Raw genomic sequence first — 14,827 nt, 5'->3', positions numbered from 1 at the left:
CTTTAGCAAGAAGTTATGCCGTCATAGGTTCTCACGAAAAAAAGAACAAATAGACGTAATGACGTCGATATGAAGAGGGGTCGTTATAATGGAAAGAGTTTCCTAAAATGACAATTGATTAAATTGGGAAGGAGTTTCTAATTTAATAATTTTCTATTTGTTAGAGTGGCAAATAAGAAATAAAATATATTTGGGCTTAAGTTAATATTTGGACTAAATTGGATTTGGGCCAAATATTAAATATTATATTTGGACTGAATTAGATTTGGGTCAAATATTAAATATTATATTTAGGTTTGAATTAGATTTGGGCTAAAATATTTTATTTAAACCTATAAAAAGATTTGGACTAGGATAAGCCCACTTAAGATTCTAATTGAATTAGAATTAATGGGCTAGCCCAATTCATTAGGGTTTGAGAAATCTTAGGATATTTCTCTATAAATATCCCTTTATGGGTTGCCAAAAAAAAAAAAAGTGATTTTTTTGGTGTAGTTTTTCAAGAGTTGAAAAATGAATTACCGTTTACTCCTCCCCGTTTCTTTTGGCATCGATTTGAAATGTGGTCATTCTTTTTCGTCTATACACAAGCTGCAAAAAGGAGAAGGAGCTAGCACTCCTATTCCGCTCTCATTGCTAACGGACGCATGCCACACATCACGAGTTAGAGGCCAGAGGCTTGAACGGCTTGAATCCGCGGACAACTCGAAAATTTAAAGGTTAGATTTATTTTATTTGTATGTGAATGATTTGATTTCGACGTTGATCCAATTGCTGGGATCGGGGTAAGGTTAAAAAAAATTTGAACTACGCTACTTGCCTCGTAGCAATATTGCTTTACTTTCAGATTTGATCGCTAACATTGTTGGACCCAAAAAGATTTGGGTACCAAAAGTACTAATGTGATGTATTTCTTGTAGGTAAGCTTGGCATCCAAGAAAGGAAATAAGAAATGGTATCTTGATAGTGGATGCACCACACGCATGACGGGAGACAAGGATCAATTCTTCTCTCTCACCTATAAAGAAGGAGGTAATGTTGTTTATGGAGACAACTCAAAAGGCAAAATCCCTGGCTATGGCACAGTTGGTTTAAGTAGAACAAAAGTTGAAAATGTGTACCTCGTTGAAGGTCTAAAACACAACTTGCTAAGCATAAGTCAATTATGTGATAAAGGACATAAAGTCATTTTTAAATCAAGCAAATATAAAGTCTATGATTTGAAATCAAATGAACTTATTTTTTCTGGAAATAAACATGGAAATGTATATGTTATTTAGCTTGATGATGTTGTGCTTAAACATGAAAATTGCCTTATTGCATCAAATTTAAATTTGTCTTGGTTACAACATAAGAAACTAGGTCATGCAAGCATGAGCTTAATTTTACAAATTAGCTAGAAAATATCTAGTTACAGGCTTGCCAAATATAAACTTTAAAAATGATCATGTCTGTGAAACTTGTATAAAAGGAAAACAAACTAGATCTTCATTCAAACCCATAAACTCAGTTAGCACAACTAGACCTTTAAAACTATTTCATCTAGATTTGTTTGGTCCTATGAGAACTCAAAGTTTAGGAGAAAAATCCTATACCCTAGTCATACTAGATGATTTTTCAAGGTTTACATGGGTGTTATTCTTGGGAAATAAAAATGATGCCTTTAAAGCATTCTCTAGATTGTGCAAAAGACTTCAAAATGAACAAGAATTAAAAATAAAGCAAATAAGGAGTGATCATGGTGGAGAATTTGAAAACCAAGAATTTCAAACCTATTGTGAAGAAAATGGAATTTACCATAACTTCTCGGTCTCTAAAACCCTTCAACAAAATGGTGTCGTTGAAAGAAAGAATAGAACTCTTATAGAAATGTCTAGAACCATATTGCTAGAAAGTAATTTGCCAAATACTTTTGGGCTAAAGCTGTAAATACAACTTGCTATATTCTTAATAGAGTATCAATAAGACCAATCATTAAAAGAACTCCATATGAGCTATATAAACACAAAAAAAACAAATATCTCTCATTTCCATCACTTTAGGTGCAAATACTTTATACTAAACAATGGTAAAGATAATTTATGAAAATTTGATGCTAAGAGTGATGAAGGCATATTTATAAGTTATTCTTCTCAAAGCAAAGCTTATCGAGTATAAAGTTAATGTTTGATGACAAACCAAGAATAAGCAACAATGATGATGATCTTGAAGACATTCCAAATAAGATGAATTAGATTCAAATCAATGAAGAAATAGATTGAAGCAATAACCAAAATCAAGAAAATCAAAAAGAAGTTTCATTTCCAAGGGAAAGAAATTATGTTAAAGAAAATGAAATCTTGAACCATCAGATCACCCTATCATTGGAACAAAATTGGTTTTTAGAAACAAGCTTGATGAGAGTGGTAATATCAATAGAAATAAGCCTAGATTAGTTGCTCAAGAATATAGTCAAGAAGAGGGTATTGACTATAATGAAACCTATGCTCCGATAGCCAGATTGGAAGCTATAAGAATCCTATTATCTTTCTCATGCTACAAGAACTTCACTTTATATCAAATGGATGTTAAAAGTGCATTCTTAAACGGTTTCATTTCGGAGCAAGTGTTTGTAAAACAACCGCTCAGTTTTGAAGATCCAAAATATCCAAATCATGTATATAAGATTTCTAAAGCCCTATATGGTTTAAAACAAGCTCCTAGAGCTTGGTATGAAAGGCTAAGTAAGTTTCTTACAGAAAATGGATTTCAAAGAGGTAAGGTTAACACAACTCTTTTCATTAAGAAGAAAAGAAATGATATGTTGATTGTCTAGTTTTATGTTGATGGCATTAGTTTTGGATCACCAAATCTTAGTTTGTATGAAGAGTTTGCCTCAATAATGTAAAATGAATTTGAAAAGAGCATGATGGGAGAATTAACATATTTCTTAGGTCTGCAAATAAGGAAAACATGTAACGCCCCACTTTTTAATTATATGCTGAAGCTAAATACAAGCTAATATCCCATAAGGGCATTATGAAAATCCTTACTGACGGAAGCGATGGATCGAACCTGATAGCTAACCAAAGCTAGATAAAAAGGACTTCCAATAATAGAACCTCTAATATGAGTACACCATAATGCATGACTTCCAAAATCATCAAATATCTCTTACCAAGATGGCAGTACATAGCAATCATGACTTACAACTTTAATAGTATAATAAGTAAATCCAAGCCTTACGTGACCCCTGTTTATACAATTGCGACACACAACTCTCAAAACAACCCAAAGATTACATAAGATCCATAGTATATGAGAGCAGGAAATTAAACTAACTTCAGCCTCTTCATAGCCCTTTTCTCTTTCTCATCTCCGGTACCTGAAATGCCGAGATGCCTGGGACATTGAATATCCCAGGGGTATGAAACACCTGAGTTAGATTGTTACATCTAAGTGAGTGGTACAAGGAAGGGAAACTATGCATGCAAGAGCAATATGTAGCTATGCCAAGAAATATGTAGAGATAAGTACAAATCTTCCAAGATCATGCCAACATAAAACTTCCCATGTGCTAACCAGGTCAAGGGGTTGTAATCACCCTCGTAGTCATCATGGTGGCTCACTGCAAGAGCCTGAGATTATAGCTCACCGCAAGAGCACGAGATCCCCCATGATGTCCTGCAATCATCATGGTAGCTCACCGCAAGAGCACGAGATCCCCCGTGATGTTCCAACAACCAACCACAGAAACAAACACTGTGATGCGTATAAAATAGGCCAGATATGCTCAAAAGTAATAAAACATGAGATGTAAACCACCAACCATGACATGTTATATGATAAAACAGAAGGAATATGATATACAAGTCATAAGCCACGCACGAAAGTTGTCATGGTCAAACCCGATGCAACAAGGTAGAAAGGATATGCTCGAAACAAAGGAAACCATGAAACGTAAGCAACAACCACTTATAAATGAAGTCAAGAGTGATCAAGGTGAAGTAAGAGACATGAAAGAATAGTTACATGCACAAGAACCACTCACCAAAGCTTCACACTTCTCGGTTGCACAAATTTAAGGCCTAATGTCGCTCCAAGTGAATTGTTCTATAAAAATCGAGACCTTTTCGTAGCCAAACCTAAAATATTTTTAGATAGGTAAGTATCCACTAAACACAGGAGGTTGCATGAAAAATTTCAAGCCCATAAGGCCTCTCATGCGCTGACATGCGCGGCCATAAGGGGTTGCCATGCGCCTGGACGCGCAGCTCTGCTGGGTGCGTGTGGCGCACGCGCCGGACGAACTTCGGACCTCAAAAATTAAAACGGCCATAACTCTCTCATTTTAACTCCGATTCGAGTGCCATTTGAACCTACAGACTTCTCTTTTGATGCTTTACATAATTACATAAAAAAAAACTAAGCTTACCTCATAGTTTTGATGACTATTTGCACGGATTTCAAGATGGGCTCATATCTTCCGACAACTTGCTTTCGGCTTGCACTCGGGCAGAGTTTCCTTCCCTTCTTTCCAGCAGAGTTTCCCCTCTTTTATAAGCAACTTACCTCCTTAATTTAGTGGCCAAAAACCCAACCCAAATCATGCTTATATAGAGCCCTTAAATCCATAAGATTGGGACATTTGGCTTTCTAAGATGGTGACACTTGGCACTTGAGATTTGCACCATAATTATTGCTTTCTTCCCATTGTGACAAGTGGCTCTTGAGATATGAGCCTCATCATGACATTTTAAACCTTTCGATGAATGGATTTTCACTACGTGTCATGGAGATTTGAGCCATAATGATTACTTTCATCCTACGATGCCACGTGTCCTTGAGATATGAGCTATCATCATTACTTTTTTCCTACTATGCCATGTGTCCCTCGAGATATGAGCCATCATCATTGCTTCCATCCTACGATGCCACATGTCCCTCGAGATTGGTGCTTAATCATTACTTTTGATTTTCGATCCAAATTGTGCCACGTGTCCATATAATCATTTCTATCCATGTGTCTCTTAATTGAATTTAATGAAGTTTGGAATCCAAATCTAGGTTTAAATAAACTTTGAAGTCCATTGCACTTAAGTCCCTAAAGATCCTTGAATCTCACAAATTCCTGAGTCTTCAAGAACCTAAAGAAAATTAGGAAAATGCTTCATTTAATTAATGAAAATAGCTTACAAATTTTTGGGTATTACATCCTCTCCCCCTTAAAAGAAAATTTTGTCCTTGAAATTCCACCTTATTCCTCAAACGCACTCAATTAGGCAAATTCCTCAAAATCATGGTGTTTCTAAAACACCTTCACCAAGAGGTATTATTTCATTTCTCAAGACTCACATCAGGGTGGATGGCATACCTGACTTGGTGTGCCTCGTTCGACATGATTTCCCTTAACTCTTGGCCTCAGGCACATAAATTCCATCCAATACCCACAATCAGGTTTTTGACATATTCCCAATTGTCAACATATGACCATACCTTCGAGTCTTCTAAAATAGCTTGCCAGGTCTGTTCATCAGAGGAGAGCGAATCGCCAGACTAGCGACCCAAATAGAAGTTTCCTCAGGGAACCACATCCACTAACAATGGGCTAAAAGCTTTCACCAGTCCCCACTCTCGGGTCATCAGAACAGGCTATCAGAGCAAGCTCATTCCAGCATTAGCCACCATGTTCACATAAAACAGGCTATCAGAGCAGGCTCGTTAGCCACCATGTTCTCCTTCCGAGGTGGTACTGGATCACACAATCACAACCTTTCGAAAGCTCTATCCACCGTCACTACCCCGCACGAATTCCTCTAAAAGAACAATCACCTCAAGTAATCTTGAAGACCTCAAAATTTTCACATAGTGCTGCCAAAGCACGCCCACTATTGTAATCAGTATCAGCGTTAACAAGGGAAAAGTTTAGTATAATGAAATCAGAACCAATTCCTCACAACTTCTAGGGTGTACAACAATTTGCATACCAAACCGAAGGTCAGGTCGGTAACCAGAATAAAATTTCCCTTCCCCAAAGGCCAAGTATGGGAACCGCAATCCCATTGCTTGCTACTACGGGAAAACACATTTCCTAAGCAAGCCCACAACACATCACATGCCCACATCAGGGAAAATATACCAGTCATAGTTACAACCTACCTCGACCCACGTATGCAATTACATTCCATCACCCTTTTTATAAACCTCCGATTACCCAAGCCCACTTAGCACATGATGCAGCAGTTACACTCCTGGTACCGACACTTTCTCATGCTCGAATTCTCTCGAGGAGAACAGGTCAGATATCGGTCCAAAAATACAATCACAAACTCATATAAGTATGATTTGAACACCTTCATCATCAACTCACAAGGGTTACAGGTGCATTTGCTAACCCCAAATATCATTACTAGCTTCTCATAAAAATTCATAACAAGGTTTAGAGTAGTCTTGTTACATCTTCCCTTTCGTTCTTAATTACATTCCTCACAGTCACCAACCATACTTGAGGTTACAATTAACACACGAAATCTCACAATTCACTACTTGGCATCCTTTCTTTACCAAATCATAGGTTGATACACCTATCGTTATTCCTTGTACGACCATCGAGTTGTCACTAGCATCTTTTCCCATCAAATTGAACACATGACCCCGATGCAGTTCCTTACCTCCTTTGTTCGTTCTAGATTGGTTGACTTCTCTCATTTGCGGGCAATCCCTAAAGAGATTCCCGGTCTGTTGGCAAATAAAGCACATGGGTCCCTTGGGACAGTCTCGAGCCAAGTGGTCATTTCTTCCACAGGTGTAACACCCTTGGCCTATTCTTTCATAAGGTTTTCTGAGATGGGATTTTCGACATCTAGGGTATTTGCCTTTTTCCTTGAAATCTTCTCTTTGAACCCCAAGACCACGTCTTTTCCCAAGTTTTCTCTCATCGATTTCTCGGGACTCCATCTTCATGGAACTCATTCGATGGAGGTTGCTCTCCACGGTCAGGGCTTGCGACACCACCTCCGCATAAGTACGTGCCTCTAGAGAGCTTAATGCTAATTGGATCTCCAGCTTCAATCCCCCAAGGAACTTTTGTGCCTTGTCTTCCTCATCCAGGTTGTAAACTGGCATGTACTTGATCATTCGAGTGAAACTATCCTCATACTGGGCAACAGACATGTCTCCAGTTTGCTTCAAATCCATGAACTCCCGGGCATTTTCTGTTTTCTTACACAAAGGGAAATACTTAGCATAAAACAATTCCTTAAATTGTGCCCATGTAACAATTGGCGTACCTTGCCCCCCGGATCCTTGTAGGGTCCTTTACATGGTCTTCCACCACTAATCTGCTTCATCCCATAACATAAAAGTGGCACAACCTACTTTTTCCCCTTCACCGCAACCGATAAAATTAAAAATTTTCTCAATCTGCTCAATCCAATATTCGCTCTCACTTGGGTCAGTTCCCACTTTGCCTCGAAAGATAGGCTGATTCAATCGCTGAAATCTGTCAACGATATCAGGAGTTCAGGAGTTAGTCGACCTGTTAGGTGCATCCCTTGCATGAAGTTCAACATATTCTCCATCACCTTCTCCATTCGATCTATGCAACTTCCACCATCTGAGTTTTCTCCTTGAGACGAATTTCCTTGTGGAGTCTCTGATATCTCCTCACGAGAATATCGTGTTTCCTCCTCTTGGGTGTTGCTCTCATGATGGTTTGGGGTGACAAGCTCAAATCTTCTAGAACGTCGAGTTTTCACCATCTGAAATATCCTCACCTAAAATCATGAGGTCAGCATTTAACCTTTAATAGTAAAATAATCCGAAACATTTGTAACTAGCTGTGACACCCGTAACTTACTTACATGCTTAATGATAATAATATTCATATAAAAATGTCCGGAGCTTAAAACCAAAATCATACTTCCTTTAAATCAAATAAAATTCCAAGACATGCTTTATGGCATACATATAGGAAAAGATCAGAGTTCAACCCTATAAAACATTGTTTCAAAAGGAAACTAAACTTAAATTCTTGAAAATCCTTTTTAAACAAGCCACCACGCTCCACGTCCATGTCCTGGTCTCCTCATTCATGCTCACCTGGGGGAGGGGGAAACATAAGGGGGGTGAGATTACGCAAATCTCAGTAAGTACAAGAGAACCATCATATGTATTTAAACAAGTCATGACATAACATAACATATCGTATGGAGACACGAGAGGTTCCACCAACTTGCAAGGGTAAGAACCCTCGTGCGTAGCACTACCGAGCTTCGGTCCCGAAACTTGCGTGAACATAACATAACATGAGGGACCACATAACATAGTTCATAGTCATGCTTAAACATCATAAATAGTTCATAATATACTTACCTTAACTTGGTTTGATGAGATTTGAATGCTGAAGGCTTCACCTTTACAAAAAGCTCGAAGCACTCCCATCTAGCATGAATTTATCCCAACTTAGAATGAGGAAACTCTTGGCCATGAGCCCTATTTATAGGCTTGGAAACTTGGTCACCAAGTAAGTCACAATCATTTCAAATCTTTTCTAAATCTTTCAAGATATTCCAATCATTTCAAATCTTTTAAAATATTCTCTAATCATTCCATATCTTCTAAGATATTCTGCAATCATTCTTATCAAATCTTATCCAAATAAGATCTTATCAAATCTTATCCAAATCATATCAAATCTTATCCTTAAAGTCATCATGAGGCTTAATCTTTATCTTTAAAGTCATCATGAACACTTATCTTATCTCTAAAGTCATCATGAGCCTTCATCTTATCTCTAATATCATCATGAGGCTTCATCCTTATCTTTAAAATCATTTATGAGGCTTTTCTTGAATCTCCCAAATGCCCTTAGGAAAAATATTTCAAGAATTACACTTTGGCCCAAACTTTTCAGGTAATTGCACTTAGACCCTTTTCAACTTGGTCCCTAGGCCAATTTTTAATTGCATTTTAGTCCCCGAAGAAAGGACTAATTACGCTAATACCCCTAGTTTTTAGGTAAATTACACTTTTACCCGAACCTCAATATTTACGATTTTGCCACTGGCTCAAAAACTGAACCTTTGTCTCAAGGCTTCTATAATCCCTTGAAAGGACATATTTGCTCAAGTATTAGAAGCTAAAAATCCCAAGTATTACATTATATTTCAGTTTAAAAAATCTTGGGCGTTACAATCTACCCTCCTAAAACAATTTCGTCCTCGAAAATTTACCTTACTTCTCGTCATCAAACAGCTGGGGATATTTGGATCGCATATCGTCCTCGCGCTCCCATGTTGCTTCTTTGACTGAATGATGTTTCCATAACACCTTGACCAATGGTATATCTTTATTGCGAAGCCTTCTTACCTCCCGAGTAACAATGCTTATTGGTGCCTCCTCATATTTCAGGTCTTGCTGTATCTCTAATGGTTGATGCTTTATTACATGGGTTGGGTCGGGGACATACTTTCTGAGCATTGATATGTGGAAAACGTCATGTACTGCTGAGAGATCTGGTGGTAAGGCTAGCTGATAAGCAACATTCCCAACCCGCTTTAAGATCTCAAATGGGCCTATAAACCGAGGTCTAAGCTTTCCTTTCTTCCCAAATCGTAAAACTCCTTTTATGGGTGTAACTTTTAAGAATACCTTATCACCAATGGAAAACTCCAAATCCCTTCTTCTTTTATCTACATAGTTTTTCTGTCTATCTTGAACCTTCTTCATACTATCTTTGATCTTTTCAATGGCTTGTACAGTTTGTTCCACAATCTCTGGACCCAAAATCTTCCACTCGCCTACTTCATTCCAATGAACAGGTGATCTGCATTTCCTTCCATATAGCGCCTCATAGGGTGCCATGCCAATAGATGCATGATGACTGTTGTTGTATGCGAATTCAATTAATGGTAGATGTTTCTCCCAATGTCCACCAAATTCTAGGGTACAAATACGAAGCATATCCTCTAAGGTTTGTATTGTCCTTTCAGATTGTCCATCTGTCTGAGGATGAAAAGCTGTACTAAAACTTAATTTGGTTCCCATGGCTCTGTGTAAGCTCTTCCAAAAGTTGGATGTGAACCTCGGGTCCCTATCCGATACAATGGAAACTGGAACACCATGTAGTCTTACTATTTCCTTAACATACAATCGTGCAAGCTGATCCATTGTAAATGTCATCCGAATAGGTAAGAAGTGAGCTGATTTGGTAAGTCGATCCACGATCACCCAAATAGCCTCATGTCCTACTATTGATTTTGGAAATCCTACAACAAAGTCCATCGTCACATGTTCCCATTTCCACTCTGGAACCTCCAATGGTTGTAGTAACCTTGTTGGTCGTTGGTGCTTAGCTTTCACCTGCTGACATATCAAACACTTCTCGACAAATTTAGCTATGTCTTCTTTCATATTCCTCCACCAAAACACTGCCTTTAGGTCACGATACATCTTTGTACTTCCAGGATGTATAGAATAAGGAGTGGAGTGGGCTTCTTCTAGAATTTCTTACCTTAGTTCCTCAAAGTTTGGCACACACAGTCTCCCTTGGTAGTAGAGTGTGTTATCACTAGCTATTGTGAAGTCCTTCCGCTTCTCAGTGTTAACCTCAGCTTTGATGTATTCAAAGAATTGGTCTCCCTTTTGATGGCTCTTAATTCGATCACGGAGAGTCGGTCGAACAGAGAGTGTTGCCATATGAGCATTAGAATTAGATGGCGTAGCAACAAACTCGAGGCTTAACCTCTCAAACTCCTTCCACAAAGGCTTTTGTGCTGTCAAAGCTGCTACTTGGCTCATTTTCTTTCTACTCAAGGCGTCCGCCACCACGTTTGCTTTGCCAGGGTGGTAGTGGATTTCACAATCATAATCCTTCACTAATTCTAGCCATCTCCTTTGCCTCATATTTAACTCTTTTTGTGTGAAGATGTACTTAAGGCTCTTATGATCGGTATAGATATCGCATTTACCTCCGTATAGATAGTGTCTCCAGATTTTCAAGGCATGCACTACTGCAGCAAGTTCTAGGTCATGTGTAGGATAGTTTTGCTCATAAGGCTTCAACTGCCTTGATGCATACGCAACTACCTTACCTTTTTGCATCAATACGCATCCAATTCCTTGTTTGGACGCATCACTATAAATAACAAAACCTTCTGACCCTTGAGGAATAGTTAATACTGGCGCGTTGACCAGCCTCTTCTTTAATTCTTCAAAACTAGTTTCACATTTCTCTATCCATTCAAACTTAGTACCTTTGCGAGTCAACTGCGTCAAAGGCCCCTCCAATTTGGAGAACCCTTCAATGAACCTCCTGTAGTATCCAGCTAAACCCAAAAAGCTGCGAACCTCATTTACATTGGTTGGTCTTGACCAATTTAATACCGCTTCTACCTTGTTGGGGTCCACTTCTATTCCTTGAGCTGTGACAACATATCCAAGGAATACCACTCGCTCCAACCAAAACTCGCACTTCTTAAATTTTGCAAATAGCTTCTTTTCCTTCAAGATCCCTAAAACAACCCTCAAATGTTTTTCATGCTCTTCTTCACTTTGAGAATACACCAATATATCATCAATAAAGACAATGACAAATTTATCCAAGTACTCATAGAAAACTCGATTCATTAGGTCCATAAAAACTCCAGGCGCATTAGTCAAGCCAAAGGGCATGACTAAAAACTCATAATGACCATACCGAGTTCTGAAAGATGTCTTCGAGATGTCACTAGATTGGATCCTCAACTGGTGATATCCTGACCTTAGATCAATCTTTGAGAATACTTGTGCACCTTGTAACTGATTAAATAAGTCCTCAATCCTGAGAAGAGGATACTTGTTCTTAATAGTAATCTTATTCAATTCTCGGTAATCGATGCACATCCTCATTGATCCGTCTTTCTTCTTGACGAATAATACCGGTGCTCCCCAGGGGGATACACTTGGTCGAATAAATCCTTTCCCCAATAGTTCCTCTAATTGGGTTTTCAGCTCGTGTAGCTCTTTTGGTGCCATCCTGTAAGGAGCTTTAGAAATAGGTGCGGAACCGGGCACCAGATCAATAGTGAACTCTACTTCTCATTCTGGTGGCATTTCAGTCAAGTCATCAGGGAAAACCTCTGGAAAGTCCTTTACTACTTTAACGTCATTCACTGTTAATTCTTTTCCTCCCTTAACCACCACTGACATTAAGAATCCAATACATCCTTCCGACTGTAATAGTTTCTTGGCTTTTAATGCTGAAATGACACGGGGAAGATATTTTGTCTCAGCCACTGAAAGGCAAAGTTCTATCCCTTCAGGATACTTACAAACTATTTCCTTTTCAAAGCATAGAATGGTCGCATGGTGCTTGGAAAGCCAGTCCATTCCCAAAATCACATCGAATTCTTGCATATCTAAGACATATAAGGTTGTTTCTAAAAACTTTCCCCCAACTTCCACCTTAGCTGTTCTTACTACATGATTCGTGCCTATTATATCTCCTGAGGGTATTGCTACTCCTAAGCGAGTACTTACATGTTCCACATGTGCATTGCATTTACTTGCAAACTTAGGGGATATAAAAGAATGGGTGGAACCAGAATCAAACAAAGTATAAGCAGGTATTCTAGAGATGAGGATGTTACCTGCCAACACGTTGTAGTCCTAATCCTCCTCTTGTCCTGTGAGTGCATACACCCTAGCTTGCCCCTTAGAGGGATTTCCTGGCTTCTGTTGATATGGTTGTTGCTGCTGTTTCTTTACCTGACCCTTGGGACAGAATTTGGAAAAATGACCCATTTCACCACAACTGTAACAGGCGCCGGTTCCCATGAGACACAGTCCAGTATGACGCTTCTGACATTTGCCACACACTGGGTTCAGTTGATAATACCCTGATGTTGGACCGCCTTCTTTATTCTTCTTCGAATAATCCTGCTTTCCTTTACCTTTATCCTCCCACTTACGTTTTTCTAGTGGTCCAGACTGTGATAGCTTGCTATTGCTGTTGGAGCTTTCTCTAAAGTTCGCCAGTTGGGCCTTAGCTAGCACTTCATGATACGTGCCTAACTCAAAAGTTACGACTGCCTGCCGTAAATCATCTCTCAACCCTTGTTCAAAGCGTCTTGCCCGCTTTTGTTCTGTATCCACTAAGGCTGGGGCAAAACGTGATAGCTCATCAAACTTCCTTTCGTATTCAATCAAGGTCAAGCTACCTTGTTTTAACATGAGGAACTCTGCTTCCTTCTGGTTACGGATGTTAGAGGGGTAATACTTCTTAAGAAAAAGTTCCTTGAACTGATCCCAGGTCCACCCATGTCCCTGGGGTCGGGATCTAGCAGTAGAATCCCACCAATGCCTTGCTCCATGTTGTAACATATATGTAGCGCAAGTTACCTTCCTAGGGTCTGGACAATCTATGAGATTAAAGATCCGTTCAATTGTTGCTATCCAATCTTCAGCTACCAGAGGGTCTAACCCACTCTCGAAAGTTGGAGGTTGAAGCTTCCAAAACTGCTCTACCAAGGTAGCATTGTTTCTTAGGTTTTCTTGGGGAGGTGCAACTGGTGGTGTGGCAAGTGGCGTCATGTTGCGAATGGCATCAATGAACTGCATGAACTGCCCGTTGAGGTTGTTGGTTTCGCTAGCCTCATTTTGCGGCTACCTGCCCCTACTATTGGCACTTCTTGCACGGGTTTCCATAACCTTATGTGAAAAAGAATAATTAATTCCTAAATGTAGGGTCCTTAAAGATAAAGAGTACTACGATTCATTTTGCAAGCTCTTCTTGATGGACTTGATTCCTAATTGCTTTCATTCTAATAAACCCTTCCTAAATAAGTATTTCCGCTATAATCATGAACTCTTGAGTTTGGAGCAATATCACTAGCGAAAAACGCATACTAATTAATGACAAATAAGAATCATATCTCTCACATACTTATTCCAACATGAGCTTCATACGTGTGCATACATATAACAACATATGCTCGTAAATATAGCTTGAGAGAATAACTGCATAGTTAAGGGGGATATGACTTGCATGAGCATAGTATCCGTAAAGAATAAGCATAACAATTCTTATAACTTACCCGGAGATCAGAAGCTTGAATGGGACGAGTGGATTTTCATGTTTCCTTAAAAGCATTTCCTTAAAAAATTTACTAAAAGAAAAAAAAAAAATTTTCTTTAAAAACAATTTGAGTCTACAGGAAAGTAAACTTTGCTCTGATACCACTATGTGACACCCGTAACTTACTTACATGCTTAATGATAATAATATTCATATAAAAATGTCCGGAGCTTAAAACCAAAATCATACTTCCTTTAAATCAAATAAAATTCCAAGACATGCTTTATGGCATACATATAGGAAAAGATCAGAGTTCAACCCTATAAAACATTGTTTCAAAAGGAAACTAAACTTAAATTCTTGAAAATCCTTTTTAAACAAGCCACCACGCTCCACATCCATGTCCTAGTCTCCTCATTCATGCTCACCTGGGGGAGGGGGAAACATAAGGGGGGTGAGATTACGCAAATCTCAGTAAGTACAAGAGAACCATCATATGTATTTAAACAAGTCATGACATAACATAACATATCGTATGGAGACACGAGAGGTTCCACCAACTTGCAGGGGTAAGAACCCTCGTGCGTAGCGCTACCGAGCTCCGGTCCCGAAACTTGCGTGAACATAACATAACATGAGGGACCACATAACATAGTTCATAGTCATGCTTAAACATCATAAATAGTTCATAATGTACTTACCTTAACTTGGTTTGATGAGATTTGAATGCTGAAGGCTTCACCTTTACAAAAAGCTCGAAGCACTCCCGTCTAGCATGAATTTATCCCAACT

The 14,827-nt window shown here is 38.8% G+C and overlaps 1 protein-coding gene across 1 annotated transcript; it reads right to left on the bottom strand.

The window, feature by feature from the left end:
• Positions 1 to 12,627: 12,627 nt before the first annotated feature.
• On the bottom strand, positions 12,628 to 13,551 carry LOC127799749 (uncharacterized). Its single transcript, XM_052333978.1, has one exon. It carries the CDS (start codon positions 13,549 to 13,551, stop codon positions 12,628 to 12,630), a length of 924 nt encoding a protein of 307 aa, XP_052189938.1.
• Between the last annotated feature and the right edge of the window lie 1,276 nt (positions 13,552 to 14,827).

Source organism: Diospyros lotus, chromosome 4 (genome assembly GCF_014633365.1).
Source record: "Diospyros lotus cultivar Yz01 chromosome 4, ASM1463336v1, whole genome shotgun sequence".
NCBI classification, from domain to species: domain Eukaryota; kingdom Viridiplantae; phylum Streptophyta; class Magnoliopsida; order Ericales; family Ebenaceae; genus Diospyros; species Diospyros lotus.
The sequence above is the reverse complement of the archived record's forward strand: the minus strand, read 5'-3'. Positions and strand labels throughout refer to the sequence as shown.